At 40.6% G+C, this 21,937-nt stretch overlaps 2 protein-coding genes across 2 annotated transcripts; both read right to left on the reverse strand.

Moving 5' to 3' along the window:
• Positions 1-82: 82 nt before the first annotated feature.
• On the reverse strand, positions 83-13,406 carry LOC119907217 (gastrula zinc finger protein XlCGF57.1-like). The gene is made up of 2 exons (XM_038724925.1): positions 12,941-13,406; positions 83-2,054 (listed from the first exon to the last, which is right to left on the reverse strand). The coding sequence occupies exons 1-2, from the start codon at positions 13,131-13,133 to the stop codon at positions 298-300; spliced, it is 1,950 nt and encodes a 649-aa protein (XP_038580853.1). The 5' UTR covers positions 13,134-13,406; the 3' UTR covers positions 83-297.
• Positions 13,407-16,720: 3,314 nt separating this feature from the next.
• LOC119907222 (zinc finger protein 8-like) lies at positions 16,721-20,806 on the reverse strand. Its single transcript, XM_038724934.1, has 2 exons — positions 20,348-20,806; positions 16,721-18,605 (listed from the first exon to the last, which is right to left on the reverse strand). Exons 1-2 carry the CDS (start codon positions 20,538-20,540, stop codon positions 17,629-17,631), a joined length of 1,170 nt encoding a protein of 389 aa, XP_038580862.1. The 5' UTR covers positions 20,541-20,806; the 3' UTR covers positions 16,721-17,628.
• Between the last annotated feature and the right edge of the window lie 1,131 nt (positions 20,807-21,937).

The following is a 21,937-nucleotide window of genomic DNA, read 5'->3' on the forward strand; positions in this document are numbered from 1 at the left end:
TCCACAACCTCAACTATTGATGGTGTCCAATCAGAGTTTGTCTAAAGACTTGGGGTTTGAAGAAGTAACAATAAGAACAGTATAAGCAGTTAACCAATCAGTTGTTTAATTAATCAACTGCACATCAATGCAATCATGTAGTACCAAAAAGCACAGTGCACAAGAAACAATGAAATATTTTTGACTGAAATAAAAACATTAGTATATGATCATGTGGAGAAGATGAAGCAGAACTTATTTTGACGTCTATGTCACATTTTTTAGCTGATCACTGTTGAGAGTCCTGACCTCAGTAATTCAATCCTGCTGGAAAAAAACATCTCCACAAGCAGCTTCATTTCTTCCGCTGTTCTCAACAACGCACTTGTGTGTGTTGAGTTCATCTAGCAGAGTGAATCTTTTATCACAAACACTACAACTAAACGATTTCTCCTCTCTGTGGACTGTCAAGTGTTGTCCCAGATATGCCTTTTTTGCAAATTGTTTGCCACAAATTGAACAACTAAATGGTTTCTCACCTGTGTGGAGAGTCAAGTGTTGTCTTAGATTTCCCTTTATTGAGAATCTTTTACCACAAACTGAACAGCTAAACGGTTTCTCCCCTGTGTGGAGAGTCAAGTGTTGACTCAGATTGCCCTTTTGTGCAAATTGTTTACCACAAACTGAACAATTAAAGGGTTTCTCCCCTGTGTGGAGGATCAAGTGTCGACTAAGAACTCCCTTTTGCGCAAATGTTTTGCCACAAATTGAACAAGTAAATGGTTTCTCCCCTGTGTGCACTGTCAAGTGTTGACTCAGATTTGCCTTTTTAGCAAATTTTTTACCACAAATTGAGCAACTAAATGGTTTCTCCCCTGTGTGGAGCATCAAGTGTCGACTAAGAACTCCCTTTTGCGCAAATGTTTTGCCACAAATTGAACAAGTAAATGGTTTCTCCCCTGTGTGGACTGTCAAGTGTTGTCTTAGATATGCCTTTTTTGCAAATTGTTTACCACAAACTGAACAACTAAATGGTTTCTCCCCTGTGTGGAGAGTCAAGTGTTGTCTCAGATTTCCGTTTACTGAAAATCGTTTACCACAAACTGAACAGCTAAATCGTTTTTCCCCTGTGTGAAGGATCCTGTGTTGACTCAGATTTGCCTTTTGTGCAAATTGTTTACCACAAACTGAACAACTGAATGGTTTATCCCCAGTGTGGAGGATCACGTGTCGATTCAGAGTTGTTCTTTGAGTAAATCCTTTACCACAAACTGAACAACTAAATGGTTTCTCTTCTAAATGGAACTTCATGTGCTGTCTCTGATTATCCTTTCGTGCAAATGTTTTACCACAAATTGAACAACTAAATGGTTTCACCCCTGCGTGGACCATCAAGTGTCGACCAAGAACCCCCTTTTGCGCAAACCTTTTTCCACAAATTGAACACGTAAATGGTTTCTCCCCTGTGTGGACTGTCAAGTGTTGAGTCAAATATGCCTTTTTTGCAAATCGTTTACCACAAACTGAACAGCTAAATGGTTTCTCCCTCTCTGTGTGCATTCTCCTGTGAGTCTCAAGATCTGTTCTCCATTTAAATGTTTTTTTACAAACTGAGCAGCTGAAATGTTCTCCTTCCGCATTAAGTCTCATATGAGTCATTAAGGACTTTTTCACAAGGTATCTTTTACCACAAACTGAGAAACTAAATTGGTTCACTCCTGTTTCAGTTGCTTTGTGTTTGTGCAGATATTCCTTGTGGCCAAAGCTTGTAGCACAGTCAGAGTTCAAATGATCTGCATCTCTGTTCTCTTCAGTCTGGCTTTGATGAAGCTGTGAGGACTGAGGTTTCTCTTCATCTTCTTCACTCTTCACAGGGACAAGAGTGAATGGGAACTTGGTGATATCAGCGTCCTCCAGTCCTGGAAGCTGCTCTCCCTCATGACTGGTCCAGAGCTCTTCCTGTTCCTCTTTAATGTGTGGCGGCTCTGGTGGGTCCTCCTGGTCCAGCCTGTGGCTCCACTGCTGCTGCTCCTCAGGGGAAACCTCTTCTTTACTCACCAACAGCTGCTGGACGCCTGTGGAGATCAATGATAAACATACACAAGGTTTACACTTTAAGCATGCTACTTTCTCAAACATGGGGAGAAACTGCACATTTTCTATAACATTTACTCATTTGGCAGACGCTTTTATCCAAAGCAACTTACATTTGTGGAACAACATACAAGTATCAACTACAGATCTACAACTGACATACTAGTAAGAGCTCACAGTACATATCACATCAATTGGGTAAATACCTAGGGAAGGAAGTAAGAGTTAACAAAAAGTGCAATGAATACAAGATCATTGTAGGGGATAGAAGAAGAGCATAGGAAGTGCATGTTAGAGGTTAGGAGTTAGAGGTGTTATAAGAGGAAGTGTTCTCGGAAGAGATGAGTTTTCAAGAGCTTCTTGAAGTTAGAGAGTGACGACCCTGCTCTGATGGCGTGTGGTAGCTCGTTCCACCATCGTGGTGTCACAGTTGAGAATAGCCGGGACTGGGATTGCTTTGTGTAAAGGGATGGCAGAGCCAGGCGGCGTTCGTTGGAGGAGCGTAGCGGCCGAGAAGGAACGTAAGTTGGTATTATGGAGTTTAGGTAGATGGGTGCAGACCCAGTAGTCACTCTGTATGCAAGCATTAGTGACTTGAATCTGATTGTGGAGGCCACGGGGAGCCAGTGGAGGTCACTGAGTAATGGAGTGACATGAGTCCTTTTCGGGTGATCAGAAACCAGATGCGTTGCTGCGTTCTGAACCATTTGTAAGGGTTTCACCACACAAGCTGGGAGACCTGCTAGGAGGGCATTGCAATAGTCGATGCGAGAGAAAACCATGGCCTGTACCAGAAGCTGGGTGGCGTACTGAGTGAGGTAGGGCCTGATTTTCCTTATGTTGTATGGAGAAAAGCAGCATGACCGAGAGACAGCAGCAACATGGTCTGAAAAGGACAGCTGGTCATCAATCGTGACACCCAAGTTTCTCACCACCTTGGTTGGAGTGATGGTTGTGGAGTCAATTTGTAGTTTGATCTTATGGTGGATAGATTGCTTGGCTGGAATGACCAAGAGTTCAGTATTAGAGGTTTAGTTGAAGGTGGCAAGCCTTCATCCATGCAGATATGTCCGATAGACAGTCCGTGATCCGCGCAAAGACAGTGGGATCGCCTGGCGTAGCAGTGGTAACAGAAGCCGTGCGAGCGAATGATCGGCCCCAGTTAGGTGGTGTAAATTGAGAAGAGAAGGGGCCCAAGCACTGAGCCTTGGGGCACCCCTGTGGAGAGGCAGTGGGAGGAGGATAATTGTCCTTGCCACAAAACATTGTAGGAACGCCTCGAGAGGTCGGATTCGAACCACAGGAGTGCTTTACTCAAGATGCCCATTGCTGAGAGAGCGGATAGCAGGATCCTGTGGTTGACTGTGTCAAAGGCAGCTGATAGGTCAAGTATGATAAGAACCGAGGATTGGGCTGCAGCTTTAGCTGACCTTAGGGCTTCTGTTACAGACAGAAGAGCCGTTTCAGTAGAGTGGGCACTCTTAAAACCAGACTGATATGGATCTAGGAGGTCATTCCGTGAGAGGAATTCTGAGACCTGTTTGAATACTGCCCGTTCAGTAGTTTTGGATAAAAAAGGTAGAAGAGACACAGTTCTCAACTTGAGTTGGGTCAAGCGAGGGCTTTTTGAGCAAGGGTGTAACCCGAGCCCTTTTGAAAGTGGTCGGGAAGGTTCCTGAAGCCAGAGAAGTATTTATCACGTGAGTGATTGTCGGGACCACAGTAGGAGATATGGCTTAGAGGAGATTCATAGAATCAGGTCCAGTGGGCATGTAGTTGGACGGCTACGGGTCAAGAGTTCTGATACGTCGCTCTCTGTGAGGGGAGTAAACGAGGAGAGTGAACAACCAATGACCTGGGAGGGCAGAGGAAAAGATGTAGTAGGACTGCTACAATGGTTGCGTTTGAGTGTTTCAAAGAATTGGCTAGTTATAGCCTCCACTTTGCCTGTGAAGAAGGCAGCAAAGGTATCAGCAGACAAGTTTGTGGGTGGTGGAGGAGGCTTTAGTAGCGCTTTAAAAAAGTGGAAAATAATTTCCTTGAGTCAGTGGCACTGCTTATTCTGTCATTATAGAACGTAATTTTGGCAGCACTGATGCTTGTTTAGAAGGAGGATAGGAGCAATTGGTAGCCCTTAAGGTCAGCGGGGTCTTTGGTTTTTCGCCATTTTCCTTCAGCAGCTCTGAGATCTGTAAGGAGCCCACGGATGGTATCAGTTAGCCACGGGTGGGGCTGGTTTGGGCGAGCAGGCTCGGTAGATAGAGGACACAGGCTATCCAGGCACAAGCTTAGTGTAGAGCACAGACATTATGTGGCATCATTGACCTCAAGTGAGGAAAATGTGTTGACGGAGGGTAGAGCGGAAGCTACCACTGAGGCAAAGTGAGCAGGAGACATAACATATTTGAAAGTCATTCAAACTAAGAAACTACAAGCCTATTGTATGCTTGAATTTCAGTGAACAAATGCTCATGTGCACATGTAAACTCACTAGTCCTGAGTTCAGATAAACCTGTCAGCTGAAGACAGAAGTGTTTCACTGCTTAAGAATGTGTAGAAGTCATTTGGCTTCTGTCTGCATTTACCGTACAGCATGTGTTTTCAATTAAAATTCAAAAAGGTCCAGATGGAGAAAATTTCCTGAAGAAAAGGTTCGAAACATCATAACCGCTAAACTGCGTTATCATTCAGCCATTCCCATAAGTTCATTTATTTGTGGCGTCTCCCCACAATATAAATGCTGACCGCCACAGATTGATTTTCGTTTTTTTTGTTTTTTTAACTAAGCCTATTTAAAATAATCGCATTTGATTGCAGAGCGCCGTAGCGCATTCACGCAGCACTTCCTCCCGCAGCACTTCCTCCCTCTCTCGCTCACCCGTACCTCTCTCTCTGGGAGACCCAGCTTAAAAAAGTTATTAGCCAGCATGCAAGGGGCCTAGCAAATAAGGAGAGCTAAGTTAATGTTAGAATGCAGCTGGACTTTCAAGGCTTGCACGCTGTATATAGGGTAGCTGTTAGTCAATATCGATGCGCGCACGCTAGCTGAATGTTTTGGTAAATTTTTGTAGCGGCGGTCATGATTGTCTTAATGAGAGCTCAACAGTTCAATGAGCGGGTGTGTCGCAGTTCTGTCTCTGGGATCCGCGACACCAGATCGTGGACTTTTGTCGCGATTTTGGTCTCCATTTCAAAACCATTACAGCTCTACTACTAAGTAGACTGCCTACTATTTTAAGTAAGTTACTTTTGTATAAATTATCTAGTGCGTTATCACGACTTTTTTAGTTTTTTAGACAACCTCAAAACGGATCAAGCTTTGGGCACCCCCTGTGATTTCTGGCGCCCCCTAACCAACCAAGGTTGATCATCTGAGGGTCTTCTGCACATATTTAGTTTATTTTCATATACATGATTTAAAAAATTATAAATTATGATTTTGTGATTGCCCAGTACCCACAAAATCCATTGTCCTCAGACAAGAAATTTCATTTCAATTCGATTAAAAAAAATAATAATTTTAAAAAAGTGTACTATATAGGCCAGATGAAAGAGTGGAATGAAAAAAAACTTTAAATCTAGAAGCAGTGGATTTTCAACAACATTTACTCTTTTTTTCTGGTTGATAGTTTTTGTCAGATATTTAACGACAATAAAATCAGGCAATAACATGATCAACGATAATCCAGAGGACCCCCTTTCCACCAAAAAAAAAAAAGTGTTTTTTATGTTGGTGTTTTTTTGCCCCAAATTGTTATTTTGTATACTAAATGCTGATGAACATTGCATGATGTAAAAGTTTTTAAAAGAGCATGTGAAATAGCGCTGGAACTAATGACTTTTTTTTTGGTAGTCGACTAATCTGTTTATTATTTATTCACTTAGTCAACTAGTCACGATTATTTTTGTCACCCCCTAACCCTAACCAAACTATTTAACTAATTAAATATCTTAAGTGAATTACTGATCTCCAACACACAGTGTAACTAGCTAACCTTACCGTTAAGTGAATGAGGTTTACTATTCAGAATGAACACCAGTATCAACGCCAGGGGGAAACCAAGGGAGATCTGGCGCTGATCTGCAATCAAATACGATTTTTAAATAGGCCTAGTAAAATAAAATAAACTAATCAGTATGTGGCAGTTGATATTGTGGCGGGACACCACAAATTAATAAACATAGGAAACACCGCCTTTCCTCTGTCTCTGCAGCTCTGTTGTTGCTGCTGCAATGGTCTGAGTAACTGGGACCAGGGCACTCTGTGGGCGAGACTGACCGGCCTGATGGCACCGCTAACATCGCGGGCGCTTGTGTAGCTTCTCAACCTCGAAAACGTTTGAGCACATTTACAATTTGCCATCAACTTTGGTAAAACAGCCAATATCTTATTTCTGCACAGTTGATTTCTCGCCCCAAAACCGCGTACAAAACTTGTAAAAACAAAGACTGTTCTGCTGTTTGCCTCTTTCTATTTTACTTTCCGCTTCTCGCGTGGATGCTTCTTCTTCGACATGAGTAGTCAAGCAGTCATGGCAGACAGTGGAAGCGATACTGCCCCCAGCACTTCCTGTAGTGCATTGCAGCTATAAATGAACAACCAGAAATGTTCCCCAGTGTTGCCCATTAATTAATGGGACCAAGGCGGCCCACCATAGTCTAATTTGCTCTGCCATAGTTTCAAAATAAACCGAAAAATATTTTTACATCTCATAATATATTACAGACCAGATTAAAGCCTTCATGGTAAATCCACTGAAACTGACCAGAGCGAGCTGACAGGCAGGTTAGAGACTTTATCCTGTCAGTTTGTCTCTTTACAAAGACAAGTGTTGCAGTATGAGAGTCCTACCTGAAGAGAGGCTGTGAGGTCTTCATGTTACGCGATACAAGAACCACATACAACATTACTTATCAAGTTCGGACTCTGGTTGGACTTAATGAATTTAGCATGAGGATACACACAATGCCCGGTTTTCAAAATAAGGTGTCTATAAAGCATGGAAATAAGATTAATTGGATTATATTCACAGAAAGTATAAAACATGTGTCCAATAAAAATAAAACAACAATAAAATGTTAGAGAATTCTTCTATTCTTTGATTCAGGGTTTTTGGGAAAACATTAAATAAATTTGTTGACCCCCCCCAGTGAGAGGGTTCAAGGCCCACCCACCATAGTCTCTTAAAATCCTGTGGGAAACACTGTTCCCAATATGAAGATTGCTAGCTCTCTCCTAAACGGCATCCATGTAATGGTGCGTCGACAATGAAATTTCATGTCGACATATTTTTATAGTCAACGTAAACTGTTGCTGCTCTAATGTGCAATACTATGAAAAATGAACAAAAGTTAATATTCAATATTTAACAACATATATGTACTTATGGTGTAGACAATGATTTTAGAGCTTTTAATCATTATAAGACTAAATAAATAAGAATTGGCTTTTTATTGTGTCTGACGGTGTTAACAAAAAAAGGTAATGACTGGCAAAACCCATATTTTATGAAAATATTACAAAATCAGGACATTGCACCAAAATATTGCTAGACTGGTGAGATCTTGTACAATACACACATAAGTTTAGATTTCTTAACATTAAAAAAAAAATTTTAATCAAAGAGTAGCTGTAGCCCGTGACAACCAGCTTATCAACGGTCACTGGATTTGGAAACTCTTTCATAGACTGGATTAAAATCTTATACAGTTCCTCAAGAGCTTCTGTCAGGACAAATTATCATACATCTCTAAGCTTTAGTCTCCTGAGGGGTACCAGGCAGGGTTGCCCACTCTCTCCCTCGCTATTTTTATAGAACCACTAACAGCTGCTATCAGACAAAATAAAAATATTAGTGGAATTCAAACAGAAAATGTACACCACAAGATAAGCCTTTATGCAGATGATGTATTACTTTTCCTCCTAAACTCACAAACTTCTCTTTCTGAGATGATCACATTTATAGATAAATTCTCATCCATCTCAGACTACTCCATTAACTGGAGAAAATCCATAGTTTTACTGGTTATGTGTTATTTCCAGAGTATATCTACCACAGCGCTAAAGTCAGGGAATATTAAATATCTGGGTGTCAATATTTCCTCCACGCTGTCAGAACTGACATGGCTAAACTACACGCCTCTACTTAAAAGAGATGACCTGCGATGTACATCACGCCCATATCACTCACGGGAAGACTCTCCACCATAAAAATGATGGTCCTACCTAAAATCAATTACCCGTTTTCAGTGTTAGCCAACCAACCCTCTGCTGTCTGGCTTAAGTCACTGGACTCAAACATCTCTACATTTTTGGGGAAAAATAAATGAATTTTCCCCCACGAATCAGTTTAAAAACTCTGCAAAACCCAAAAGATTGTGGGGGTTTAGGACAGCCAAATCTTTCTCAGTACTTCCTGTCCAATAGACTACAATATATCACTACACAAACGCATGGCTCAGCACAGAAGGGCCAACTCCTCAAGTCAAGACTCTGCAGTCTACTTACATCTGAAGGACAGAGGACACTCGTTTGAGGACCACCAGGTGCACATTTTAGACAGAAGATGAATGGTTTGAAAGTGGTGTCAAGGAAGCCATCTACACCCGGGTTGAGAAGCCGTCGCTGAACAGAGGAGGGGGTCTACGCCACCACTTATCCCCCACTTACAATGCTGTCCTTTCATCACTTCCCAGGAAACTCAACAGTCTTGACCTCTGTTGTCCTAACGACTGTCGTTACAGCAACCAGGAACACTAACGAACCAGCAGTATCGACGATCCTGGCAAACGACCCCACTGAGATTAAATAGCGGAGTTTCCCTGCCAGTCAGTCAGAACTGAAGAAGTCCTTTGGATGAGGGACGAAACGTCTTCCAGTATCTTCAATTAAGTCCAGTTGCCCTTGACTTTAACCTTTGTTGGATAATGGACTTACTTTAGATCTACCTCCAACGACAAAAGACTTTCTTTTGCCCCCAAAACTATTATAAAAAATAAACATGTTACTGTTGAAAACAGATGATTTAATCTCTCTCCCATTCTTAAAGTGGGTGACAGAGCTATCCATTATTCCAGACCAAAACTAAATACTTTCACGCGTTTTTAAACTTGTGCGTAGGTGTGTCCGTCATTCTGTAATTACACCCCCAACGCTAGTCGGCGGTAGTGTTACAGCGTCCACTGTATTGACTTTTGCAGGTCGAGCAGGCTAACTTCTGTAGCCCTCCGCTAATGTGAATGGGGGTAACATACATACACTCACCTAAAGGATTATTAGGAACACCATACTAATACTGTGTTTGAACCCCTTTCGCCTTCAGAACTGCCTTCATTCTACGTGGCATTGATTCAACAAGGTGCTGAAAGCATTCTTTAGAAATGTTGGCCCATATTGATGGATAGCATCTTGCAGTTGATGGAGATTTGTGGGATGCACATCCAGGGCATGAAGCTCCCGTTCCACCACATCCCAAAGATGCTCTATTGGGTTGAGATCTGGTGACTGTGGGGGCCATTTTAGTACAGTGAACTCATTGTCATGTTCAAGAAACCAATTTGAAATGATTCAAGCTTTGTGACATGGTGCGTTATCCTGCTGGAAGTAGCCATCAGAGGATGGGTACATGGTGGCCATAAAGGGATGGACATGGTCAGAAACAATGCTCAGGTAGGCCGCGGCATTTAAACGATGCCCAATTGGCACCTAGGGGCCTAAAGTGTGCCAAGAAAACATCCCCCACACCATTACACCACCACCACCAGCCTGCACAGTGGTAACAAGGCATGATGGATCCATGTTCTCATTCTGTTTACGCCAAATTCTGACTCTACCATCTGAATGTCTCAACAGAAATCGAGACTCATCAGACCAGGCAACATTTTTCCAGTCTTCAACTGTCCAATTTTGGTGAGCTCTTGCAAATTGTAGCCTCTTTTTCCTATTTGTAGTGGATATGAGTGGTACCCGGTGGGGTCTTCTGCTGTTGTAGCCCATCCGCCTCAAGGTTGTGCGTGTTGTGGCTTCACAAATGCTTTGCCGCATACCTCGGTTGTAACGAGTGGTTATTTCAGTCAAAGTTGCTCTTCTATCAGCTTGAATCAGTCGGCCCATTCTCCTCTGACCTCTACCATCAACGAGGCATTTTCACCCACAGGACTGCCGCATACTGGATGTTTTTCCCTTTTCACATCATTCTTTGTAAACACCAGAAATGGTTGTGCGTGAAAATCCCAGTAACTGAGCAGATTGTGAAATACTCAGACCGGCCCGTCTGGCACCAACAGCCATGCCACGCTCAAAATTGCTTAAATCACCTTTCTTTCCCATTCTGACATTCAGTTTGGAGTTCAGGAGATTGTCTTGACCAGGACCACATCCCTAAATGCATTGAAGCAACTGCCATGTGATTGGTTGATTAGATAATTGCATTAATGAGAAATTGAACAGGTGTTCCTAATAATCCTTTAGCTGAGTGTACGTACATAACAGTAGCCTTTTCAAATGTTATCGACCAAGTGGATCACATTCTGACAGTGAAAAGAGTCATTTCGCTCAGGTTGTAACGGTCAAATATATTGATCCACCGTACCTACCAACCAACCAATCACAGTGCTTATGGTCCGATGTCACAGTATACTCACTACAAAAAGACTAGACTACACCACTGCACTTAACCCCTAGGTGCTCCAGAGGCGTGCAACCTCATATAGTAATCAGCAAGTAAGATAAGTGGGTAAATGTTTTTCTTAACAATTTACTTTAATGATTGGAGAGGCTGCTGTCAGACAATTTTAAAGTTTCTATGTGCAGTAATGTCACAACATATTAAACGTGGGACATTTAATAAGCAAAACAAAACATTTCAAATTGTACTAATAAACTTTACAGGACAGACAGAGGAAACTTAAATTTTATGCTTATATAATCCATGTTTAGTCGCTCTGATGGAGATCAGTATTGATCAGGAGGCTGCTTTACTATGGATCTGTTACAGAAAACGGGTTTAGTAAAAAGTAACTAGTGTGTTAAGCTCGAATCGAGGCAAACTCTGGGTTTTCGGTTTCAGAGAGCGAGATCAGATAAACCCTAGATGAGTAACCCGGAAACTTACGTTGTGAACCTAACCTCCTCGGGAGGATCCGGACCCAGCCGCCGTCCTCTCCGGACCGCCGACCTACAGCAGATTTATTATTGAGACTTACTACCTCGTGACGGAGCATTTCTATTTCAACCCGCACAGCTTTTCTAGCATTTAGCGGCCCAGGAAACTCACAGACCAATCGCATGTGCTCCAATCATCTCATGTGACGCTGCTCAGCCAATCAAATCTGTGCATTCCGGTGCTTGCGAGTCGAGTCCGCCAGATTCACGTGGCTTTTAATCAAGAATGTACAGAGTTTTACATGTACGTTCCTCCCACTGGCAGCTCAAAACCAGAATATCTCATAGATCTCCAGTCCAGCTGGCAGGACAAACTAGAGCTCACGTTTCTCACTGAACAAGAGAAAGTAGGAAAGTGGTAGCTCTGTAAGAGGGAATGAAAGAGAAGGAGGCCTTACAGCTGTTCAGTTGTTAAGATGTGTTGAATGTTTATTATAGAATTGGTTAAAACTACACTTCATCACTTCAAGCTACACTTTTTATTTCATTTATTCCAAAAATTAGGAACTTTATTTTAGTTTACTTAAATTTAGCATTTATTATCCCTCCAGTTTGATATTTAAACTGACTGAAATATTATTTGATTTGACAGTCCGTTGTTGACTAAAACATATGTTGATACAACTATACGTTATAGTACTGAATGATAACGCAAGTTAGTTGTTTTGATGTTCCAGACCTTTGCTTCGGGATATTTTCTCTAACTGGACCTCTTTGAATTCTAATTGAAACCCCTGTTCTACACAAACCTCGTTAATAAAACAACACTAAAACGATAGATTAAACAATCCACACACTTCAGCCTTCACCACTTAATGCATGCTCGCTCCCGCGGCAGGGGAAACACTTTCTGTCGGGGATAACTACCTTGGCACGACACCGGCACTGGGAGTCTTGTTAAAGTTGAGGGTTGCATGGATTCCACTCAGTATCAGCAGATACTTAAGAATAATATAGAGGAATCAGTCACAAAGTTGAAATTACGTCGGGGCTGGATATTTCAACAAGACAATGACCAAAACACTGCTCAAAATCTACTCTGGCGTTTATGCAGAGGAACAAGTACAACGTTCCCCAGACCTGAATATCATTGAGGGGAGATTTGAAGCGGGCGGTCCACGCTCGGCAACTGTCAAACCTAACTGAACTGGGGATGTTTTGCAAGGAGGAATGGTCCAAAATACTTTCATCCAGAATCCAGACACTGATCACAGGTTTTAGGAAACGTCTAGAGGCCGTGATTTCTGCTAAAGGAGGCTCCACTAAATATTGATATTTCTGTTGGGGGCCCAAATTTATGCACCTGTCTACTTTCGATCTGATGCATATCGCACATTTTCTGTTCATCCAATAAACCTCATTTCACTACTGAAATATTACTGTGTCTTTCAGTTATTTGAGAGCTCAAAACTAAATTGCTGCTCCAAACACCCGATTATTTATAAGTGAAAATCATGGTAATTGTCAGGGGTGCCTAAACTCTTGCATATGACTGTAAATATGTGTTCTCTATACTGTAGCCTGTGTCTGATTTTATTATTGTATGAGGAAGCACATCGTGAGTCAAATTCCTCTTATGTGTACACATAAAGCTGGTTCTGATAAAAACAGACGTCAATCCAGGTTTGATTGGGCCGAATTGGTCGAATGTCAGTTGTCCAAAACAACATATTTATAAGAATAATAGCAGTAAAGAGGACAAACCTGCTCTGTGTAACCGGACTTCAGGCTGGAAAACAGCGTCCAGTAGTTTCCTGTGTCTCTGGTTCTCCTCTTTGGAACGACAGAGTTCCTCCTCGTACTCTGATATCGTTCTTTCAAACAGCCCAAATATCTCTTCAGCAGCCGCAGTTAGTCGCTGGTTGATAAAACCTCTCAGCATCTGGACTTTAGACATTTTAAACAAATGAAAAACACAGTTTGGACTCAGAGTTCCTCCAACCAGCGCTGTGTGGCCGAGTTCCGTCTATTTCCAGCTAGCAAGCTAAGCTAACTTCAGTTAGCATTCGTGGCTAACAGGAGATGAGTCTGAGGCGAAACCAAAGTTTCCACTTTGAACTCTTTTCTATCTAAAAGGTTCCGCTTTAAACTCGTTTCTCTATCCACACAGGCTCTGGCGCTTCACTCCGGATTAGTATATGTTAAACGGAAACGTTAGCGTGTTAGCCACCGGAAGTCAAACTTCTTCTTCTTTTTATTGACGACCTGTGACCGGAGGACATTATCGCCACCTTCTGTTTCTTACTTACATATCTGCTAAAATCCTTCTGTTCAGTCCAGTTTGTTGTTAAAAAAACAAAAAAAACAAAACAAAACCATGAGATGTGTTTAAGCACCAATTCAATTCAATTCAAATTAGCTTTATTGGCATGAATGTAATAACAACATTGCCAAAGCATCATATACACAACATAAGAACAATCAGCCCCAAACATTTCATTAAACAATAAAGCGTAAAGTAATGAAAGCGTATGTGTGTTTGTGTTTAAAAAAAAAGACAATAAAAGAAATATTAAAAATTAAAATAAATAAAACAGTAAGTGTGTGTGTGTTTGTGTGTGTGTTATAAAATAAAAATATATTAAAAATAAAATAAATAAATGAAACAGTAATGTGTGTGTGTATATTAATAGACAATAAAAAACATTTTTTGAGTTATTTGAGAAAATAGTTTTAATGTCCATTTGTTTCATTCCTTCATGTTCCAGTCCATTTCTTAAAGCCAGTCTTTAATTCGAGGATTTAGTGAGATGCATTGAACTTTGTGTGACCCAGTCTATCTCTGTTCTCAACTCACTCTGTATAAAGATAACAATATTTCAAACATAATATCCTCCCTACATTTGAGACAGAACAAATTATCATTCTCATGGGTTTGACTCCCTCTAGATCCACGGTAACGCTAACAAGACTGCCATCATTTCTGCTGCATACTTACATAATAAATGATCGGTAAATCTTTTAAACACATTCATTTTTAATTCTGGAATGTAAAAAGCACAGCTTGATTTTCCGTTCTCTGGGTTTTTAGAACCATCCGTAAATAAATGTACGTAGTACCCATAATTCTCATGCAGCGTAGTGTTCACGTAAGCTTGCAGATCAAAAATGTTTTTACTTGAACAAACCTGTTTCAGCAGAGAAAGATCAACTCTAGGCTGAGGTAATAACTATGGTGGAACAGCTGGCATTAAAGCAGCTGGACTAGCGACCCAATCGTTGATTCCTAACTCCTTTGTTAGATCCACAATTACATTTTTAAATACCTCCTTTTTAATTTTGCTGCTTTCCCAACTTTCATTCATTATCCTTTTTGTAGGATGTGTGTCTTTTTGGCTTTGTAAAATTAGCCCAATAATTGGTCCTCAACTGCTTCCATCTCAGAATCAGTGGCATTTCTCCAACCTCAACTTGAAGCGCTAATATTAGTTTTCACTTAACAGCTCCACAGCATAATCTCAATGCTTGGGCCTGAATTTTATCCAACCATTTTAAAGATGTACTAGCAGCTGATCGAAAAACTATACATCCATATTCTAGAACGGATCTTACTAATGCAATATAAATATTTCTTAAAGAGGTCATATCTTTATCGGACTGGATCAAGAGTTTCAGAGCGGTGAGTTATTAATCTGTATCCATAAAGTTTTAACTGAGCTCCGTCTCTACATCACAGGAACAACTTTATGTCCACTGGAGGGTAGCTAGCGTTTGGAAGGGAGAAGAGAGCTGTGTGCTGCAGCTCGCTGTTTTTCACCGCTGTTTCTGAGGGCGTGTCGGAGTAGCCGCTCAATGAGCGTTATATGAGGCGCATTTAGCTTTCGAAAGGGAAGCGGCTGGACTACAAACGAGCTGTTTTCAGGCAGTTCTGTGGGAGATGGGAACTTTTCACTTCACAAACCTGTTACATGCACAAAAAAGGAATATAACTCAATAAAGGAGAGGGAACAAGCCAAAAAACACCTAACAATACCACCTTTTTAACGCCACTCGATCAGCTCCTCAAACATTGCCTGTTAAACACCTCATAATATTCAATACTTTCTTACATTTATCTTCCACTTCATCAAAATGATTTTTCCACGTAAGCGACACATCAAAACCACAACAACATGGTTTTCCCTCTCTCTAACCTGTGATTGTACATTTTCAAACATATATCTTCTTGTCAAAAAGATGGTTTGAGATTTCTCAACAGATAATTTAAATCCCCAATTCAAAGATTTTCAACCACACCAACAGCTTCCTGAACTTTCTTCACAGCATAATCCATACTCCTCCCTCGTTTCCAAATTGCCCCATCATCAGCGAAAAAAGCAATTTCCCAGTGTCTGGATTAACATTCTTATAAACATAATTTATCATGATTTAAAACAGTACTGCACTTATGACACCTGCAAAAACATTCATCTCTTGAGTTATTTTGCATATCCAAAGAAGGTTAAAGTCAAGGGCAAGTGGACTTGGTTGAAGATATGAAACATCTTCCAGTTGCCCTTGACTTTAACCTTCTTTGGATAACTATGACCTGGATGACTGAGAATCTTCACAGACTTCTTTTGCATAATATCTATTAGGTCAAAGTTTACTTTTATCTTTAATGAGGTTTGATTGTTTGGTTTGTAAAGATTCTGCTGTCTCAGTTACCCAGAGCCCAAAGTGACGCCTTTACAAACCTCAACATTAATTACCAAACATCCCAGTTATTGCAAACATTTAAAGGAAAAGCAGCCAATTTTCATGCGAGAAGCTGAAACCATCAGATGTTTTTACACAAAAAAAACCCAAATAAAAACAGTTGCATTCATTCAGTGATTAATCGACTACTGATGGAGTTTAATTCATAACAAAACATCAGATTTGATCAACTCCTCATACGTTTTGTGCAAAAATCTTAATAAGTAACTAAAACTGCATTAAAAATCAAAAAGAGAGCGGACTTGTAAATATTTACTTTTTAAAAACACAATTTGATTGTCTCGTTTTTTTCTTCATGATCAGATTTGACCAGAAGATGATATTTCGGGCTCAGAAGTGGGTCACAATGTTCAGTCTCCAATATATCAAATGCATCAACACACTTTTGATTTGTTGTCGTCTCATATAGTTATGACTTAGAGCTGATTCCTCAATTAGTCAATGGACAGAAAATTACTTGACAAGAATTGGAATTATTATTATTTGTCATTTATCAGATATTTAATTTGAGGATGTCACCTTGGGCTCCAGGAACTTGCGGTTGACATTTTAACTACCTCCAGACATCGCACAGACTATAGCCTGACCCATACTGGATTTACGATGATGTGTTGGCCAAATTTAACACAGATATCACAGGCAGATTACAGCATTTGCAGATTATATACACATATATCACCCGAAATGACCAAACACAACTACACTCACCTAACAAAAGGGATTGTGAAGTTGAATATTAAATTATATTAAATAACTGGAGTACACATAAATAATTCACAACACAAATGAGCTCTTTAGTAACAGCTCTTTTAATGTCAGTTTTAATTGCACGTTTACTTTGAACAAGAGGGGCAAAACAAGACGTGATCTGCTGCAGGGACGGCTTTAAGGCTTGTGAATTAGCTGGTCTGCACCCAGCTGCTGCAAAACTTTTAATGTTCCAGGGATTTATAATTTTTACACTCGTGCAAAGTGCACACGCTCAGTCCAAAAACAAGATGATTTCCAATGTCAAGGTGTGTGTCTGGTTCTGTTATCCAGTCTTGGGCTGCCAAGTTATAAGGATCTACGTTGTTTATCATTATTCACTGAAGTGTTTCAGCAGCCGAGTGTTTAGCCTACACGTTGTTAACGCGTTGTTAATTTGTGTGTGCTTCAACTATGACAGCTACCTGCAGGCCAACGTTACATATCCACCTAGAGCATTTCAGAATAAAAGCGTTTTGCCTGTCTGATTTTGCCTATTTGTTCAGTTGTCCTTGATTTTTTGTGCTTCTACCATGGTTAAGTAGCTATGTAGTTAAATTGTTTATTTTTTGGGGTCTGTTTTAACTTGTTGATGTACGATCAGGAGTCTGCAAAGGGTGTTTTATTTTGAAAATTGATCAGAGTCTCTATACTGTTCTGTGTCTGACTTCCTGTCTGGTTCATCTGCTCTGTGCTGCTTGACGTGGCTTCAGTCAAAAATAGACTGGCAGTGAATATTGAACTTTAGCAAAACATAGTGCCCCCCCCCCAATTACAACACATGCCACATCCCTTTACAACAACAGAAACATGAAACAAAAGCCTTACAGGTTACCTGTTGATAAGTTCCTGTAGTGGAAAAACGCCATTAGTGACACACCCGTTGTGCTCTGTTCACTACAAGGGATTGATGCTGAATCCTGCAATAACTGCCTGGATTCATTGGATCAACTCGGCCACAGCATATGATCGTTTATGTTAACAAAGGCATCTGTGAAACAAACACACTTGTGGTTTTTGAGATGCGATTGTCTGTTGAACCCTTTGCCACAAACACTGCAGCTGAACGGTTTCTCGCCTGTGTGGACAGTCATGTGTTCAGTCAGAGATCCTCTCTGTGTAAATCTTTTGCCGCAAATTGAACAACTAAAGGGTCTCTCACCCGTGTGGATCCTCATGTGCTGACCCAAAGTCCCTTGCTGACTAAAACTGCTGTTACAAACAGAGCAGGTGAAAGGCTTCTCTGCGGTGTGGATTCTCAGGTGTGCGACCAAATTTGAGTTCTGCCTGAATCTTTTCCCACAAATGGAGCAACCAAACGGCTTCTCGCCAGTATGACATCTCATGTGGCTCTTCAGATTTCCCTTGTGGACAAATCTTCTACCGCACTCAGAACAGCTAAACGATTTTTTAACAGAACTGCTTCTCAAGTCACTCACAGGGACGTCTTTATTTTCCAGGACATTAACATATGATGAGTCAGAAGGAGATCCTCTGGCCTCTGTCCAGTCCTCATTACTCTCTTCAGCCACATGTTTATTAACGTGTGATGTTTCATAACTTAGAGTTGGTTGTAAACAACTATCTGACTTAAAGTTCCTGGCTGGTTCTGGTCCTGCACAGTCCTTTCCATCAGTTTCTGTTTCCATCTGTTCAGTCTGGCTTTGATGAAGCTGTGAGGACTGAGGTTTCTCTTCATCATCTTCTTCACTCTTCACAGGGACAAGAGTGAATGGGAACTTGGTGATATCAGCCTCCTCCAGTCCTGGAAGCTGCTCTCCCTCCTGACTGCTCCAGAGCTCCTCCTGTTCCTCTTTAATGTGTGGCGGCTCTGGTGGGTCCTCCTGGTCCAGCCTGGGGCTCCACTGCTGCTGCTGCTGCTCAGTGGGAACCTCTTCTTTACTCACCAACAGCTGCTGGACCTCTGTGGAGAATAATAAAAACACACCCAGATTCTAAAAAACTGACTGCAACACTCTCTACCTTGTGGTTGGGACCTCATATGAGCTCAACTGATAAGCAGACGGGAAGACTTTCCTGACTGATGTGTCGATATCTGTTTGATATGCAGCTTCAGAGTAACTCAAAGGAAATGTCCTTGCATAAAGAAGCAAAATGGTATTTTTCATATTGGAAAACATCCTTACAGTTATTATTAGACTACTTGAGCCATATTCAGATCGATAAACATTACAGGTGGTTTATTATCAGTCGGGATGCAATTTTAAAAATTTCGCAAAATGACAGGATATGGACTGTAACACACATTCAGCAGGACGACGCCAAGTTGAGGAAGACAAAAGCCTCCTCAGGGGGGCACCGGAGAGCTGAAGCGCTCCGTCAGATTTGTATGCACAACATTAAACGCATATTGAATCCTTCAGAGTGACTTATGGACTTGTATTTATAAGGAGGGGGTGCAAACCAGGCAATAAGGGAGGCACACACATTTTTAAATGCTTGTATTTATTTTAAATACATTTTTTCTCTTCTAAAAGCTACACTTTCGTCACTGGACCTTGCCTTAACACAGTGCGGCTGGACGATCCCTTCTCTATCACAGAATCCTCACAACCTTATTTACACCTGGGATTGTAACTTCGTTATCATCATTGAAATTGGATCTCTGTCCCCCAGAGCAAAACCTGCACATGAGGGCAAAGCATCCCCAGACTCCTCTCACCTCTTACTCTTAAAAACTCAGAGATCCACTTTAAACTACATGGACATTGACCGGGACAGGATTTAAAGTACAGACTACTGCACACAGCTGGAAGCTTCTTCAAACTTCACTGCACTTAAAAAATACAGTCATTGAAAGATGAAGATGGGGTTTTTGGATTAGAGAGCAGCAGACCACGATCCACCCGGCACAAACAACCGGACAAGGCGCCACGGCGGGTGTGGTGATCGCTCAGCTTGGACTTATTTCTGCTCCTAAAGATCCAGTCTGGACAAAATGAGACCAAGTTGACCAAGCAACGGAATTCAGAGACTGCTGTGCCCACATGGTTACAGAGACCTGCCCCATCAGGCGCTCGGCAGGCGGTCCATGTTCTGAGCTGTCAGAGCAAGATGAGAGGAGGTGGACTGGTTTTACATCGATGATGCTTGATGCACAAAGACAGTCAAAATGGACTCTGTTTCCCATGTTTCAGCCTGTTTATTGTGAAGATGAAACTTTCATTTCATCATCTGGTTGCTGCTGTTTACATTCACCCCAGATATAAACTCAAAAAAACTCAGTGAGGAATGTTCAGGGTGTATACCTGTATGTAAATATGTATATAAATAACTGTATTGTTTTATTTAATTTTATATGTTACCATATTTAATATAGGCCTACACTTAATTATATGTTGTGTGTGTAGCACGAAGGAACTACACATTTAGTTTCGTTATGCAGCCTTGAGCTGAATGACAACTACCTTGTGTGCATTTTTCTCCACTGGGGTCTCCGGTCATGATGCTCTAGTTGAGGTATTTAATGTGAAGTATCTGCAGCTCTTAATCCAAATAACTGAACTGATTCACCCACAGACTGGAGTCCTCGTATTTACCGTAAGGTTTATAATATGGGCGCATTGCTATTCTGGGGGGCAGTGGCTAGTTTCGCAGCTGTTTTAACTGACAAGAACAGAGAAGAACAATAAAAAGTTTACAGACCAGCTCTGTGCAACTGAACATCAGGGTTCATACAGGTGTCCAGATGTTCTGGTTCTCTCTGGTTCTCCTCTTTGGAACGACAGAGTTCCTCCTCGTACTCTGATATCGTTCTTTCAAACAGCCCAAATATCTCTTCAGCAGCCGCAGTTAGTCGCTGGTTGATAAAACCTCTCAGCATCTGGATTTTAGACATTTTCACACGGAGACAGCGACTTTTTCTTCACAAGAACTCCGTGAAAACACAGTTTGGTCTCACCAGTCGAGCTAAGCTAACTTCATTAACTATGCAGGCTAACGGAGGGTAAAACATTCGGGATCACTCATAAAGTTAATTAATTCAGGTTTATCCAGACACACAGATGCTCCAGTGGATAACTCCTGTTGTATGTCAGGTTAAGAATTTAACGGCAAAAAGACAGAAAGCTTCTTCCTACGGGTCTTTTCGCTCTGCAGGGTTTAACCACAGCGAAACAGATCACTTCCGGTGCACTTCTTCTCCTTCTGTAGTGTCAAAATAAGAGCATCTAAAAGTACTAATACCTCACTGTAAAAATTCTCTGTTGCAAGTAAAAGTTTTGCATTTAAAATGTTACTAAAGAAAAAGTATGTAGGCTATGTATAATCAGGATAAAGTACCCCTGTGACTGTCAGACTATTATATACAATTAGATTATTATTATATTTTTACTCACGTATTCATGCAAAAGCAGGATTTTACTGTTGGTTGAGGTTGAACTATTTGTATCAGGCTGCAGTTTATACCTTTTTTCATTATGGATTATTCCATTCATGGATTGTAAAAAGTTTAGAAATAGTAAGAAATGTTGTCACAGCGCTTATCTTGTCAGTCCAAACCTCAAACTTATCAAAATAATAAAAAAGAAAAGCAGAAAATATTTACATTTGTGAAGCTGGAAAACCACAAAATGTTATAAAAAACATTATAAAAAATTATTTAAGCAATTATCAAAGTAGTGGCCAATTAAATTTATGTTTAACTAATGTACTAGCTGCATTTGTATAAACTGTTGGGGTTTTAATTTATAACAAAACGTCATATTTTTTTAAAAACTCTTCTCGCTCAACTTGTTGCTGCTACATTCCTGACAAACGTCAAAATATTAAATTTAATTTATTTTATTCAGTTTCTGTATCGTTTAGCTATATTTTTATTCCATTTTATATTGCATATACTTGACAATGACAATAAAGTCTGTTTAAGTCTAAGTCGTAAAGTAACTGAAGTTGTCAGATAAATGTCAAAAGAACAATATTTCCCTCTGAGATTTTGTAGACTAGAAGTAGAAAAAGGCGTGAAAAGATTATACTCAAATAAAGTACAAAAAACTAATTTATACTTAAGCACTTGAGTAAATGTACTGATTTTACTCGAGAATTTACTACAAAAATAAAAAACTAGTAGTTCGTAGCTCATAGCAAAATGCTTGTGGCAGTGTAAAATAAATGAATAAAAATATATTTTCATAATTGTCACAAAATTACGAGATATTCTTCTTTTATTTATGAGATCCTAAAATAAGAAGTTTTGTGGTACGCTAGGCCCTGAGACTCCTGTTGTGGTCAGCAATA

This window comes from Micropterus salmoides, unplaced genomic scaffold (genome assembly GCF_014851395.1).
Source record: "Micropterus salmoides isolate LMB-PRFRI ecotype aquatic unplaced genomic scaffold, ASM1485139v1 Ms_hic_scaffold_17, whole genome shotgun sequence".
NCBI lineage: Eukaryota > Metazoa > Chordata > Actinopteri > Centrarchiformes > Centrarchidae > Micropterus > Micropterus salmoides.

Bases quoted from the DNA above. Each gene is read 5' to 3' on its own strand.
- LOC119907217 (XM_038724925.1), bottom strand. From the start codon at position 13,133: ATGTCTAAAGTCCAGATGCTGAGAGGTTTTATCAACCAGCGACTAACT. The intron at 2,055-12,940 runs GTTTGTCCTCTT...TGATCTCCACAG, and splicing joins AGTCCGGTTACACAGAGCAG to GCGTCCAGCAGCTGTTGGTG.
- LOC119907222 (XM_038724934.1), bottom strand. From the start codon at position 20,540: ATGTCTAAAATCCAGATGCTGAGAGGTTTTATCAACCAGCGACTAACT. The intron at 18,606-20,347 runs GTCTGTAAACTT...TATTCTCCACAG, and splicing joins TGTTCAGTTGCACAGAGCTG to AGGTCCAGCAGCTGTTGGTG.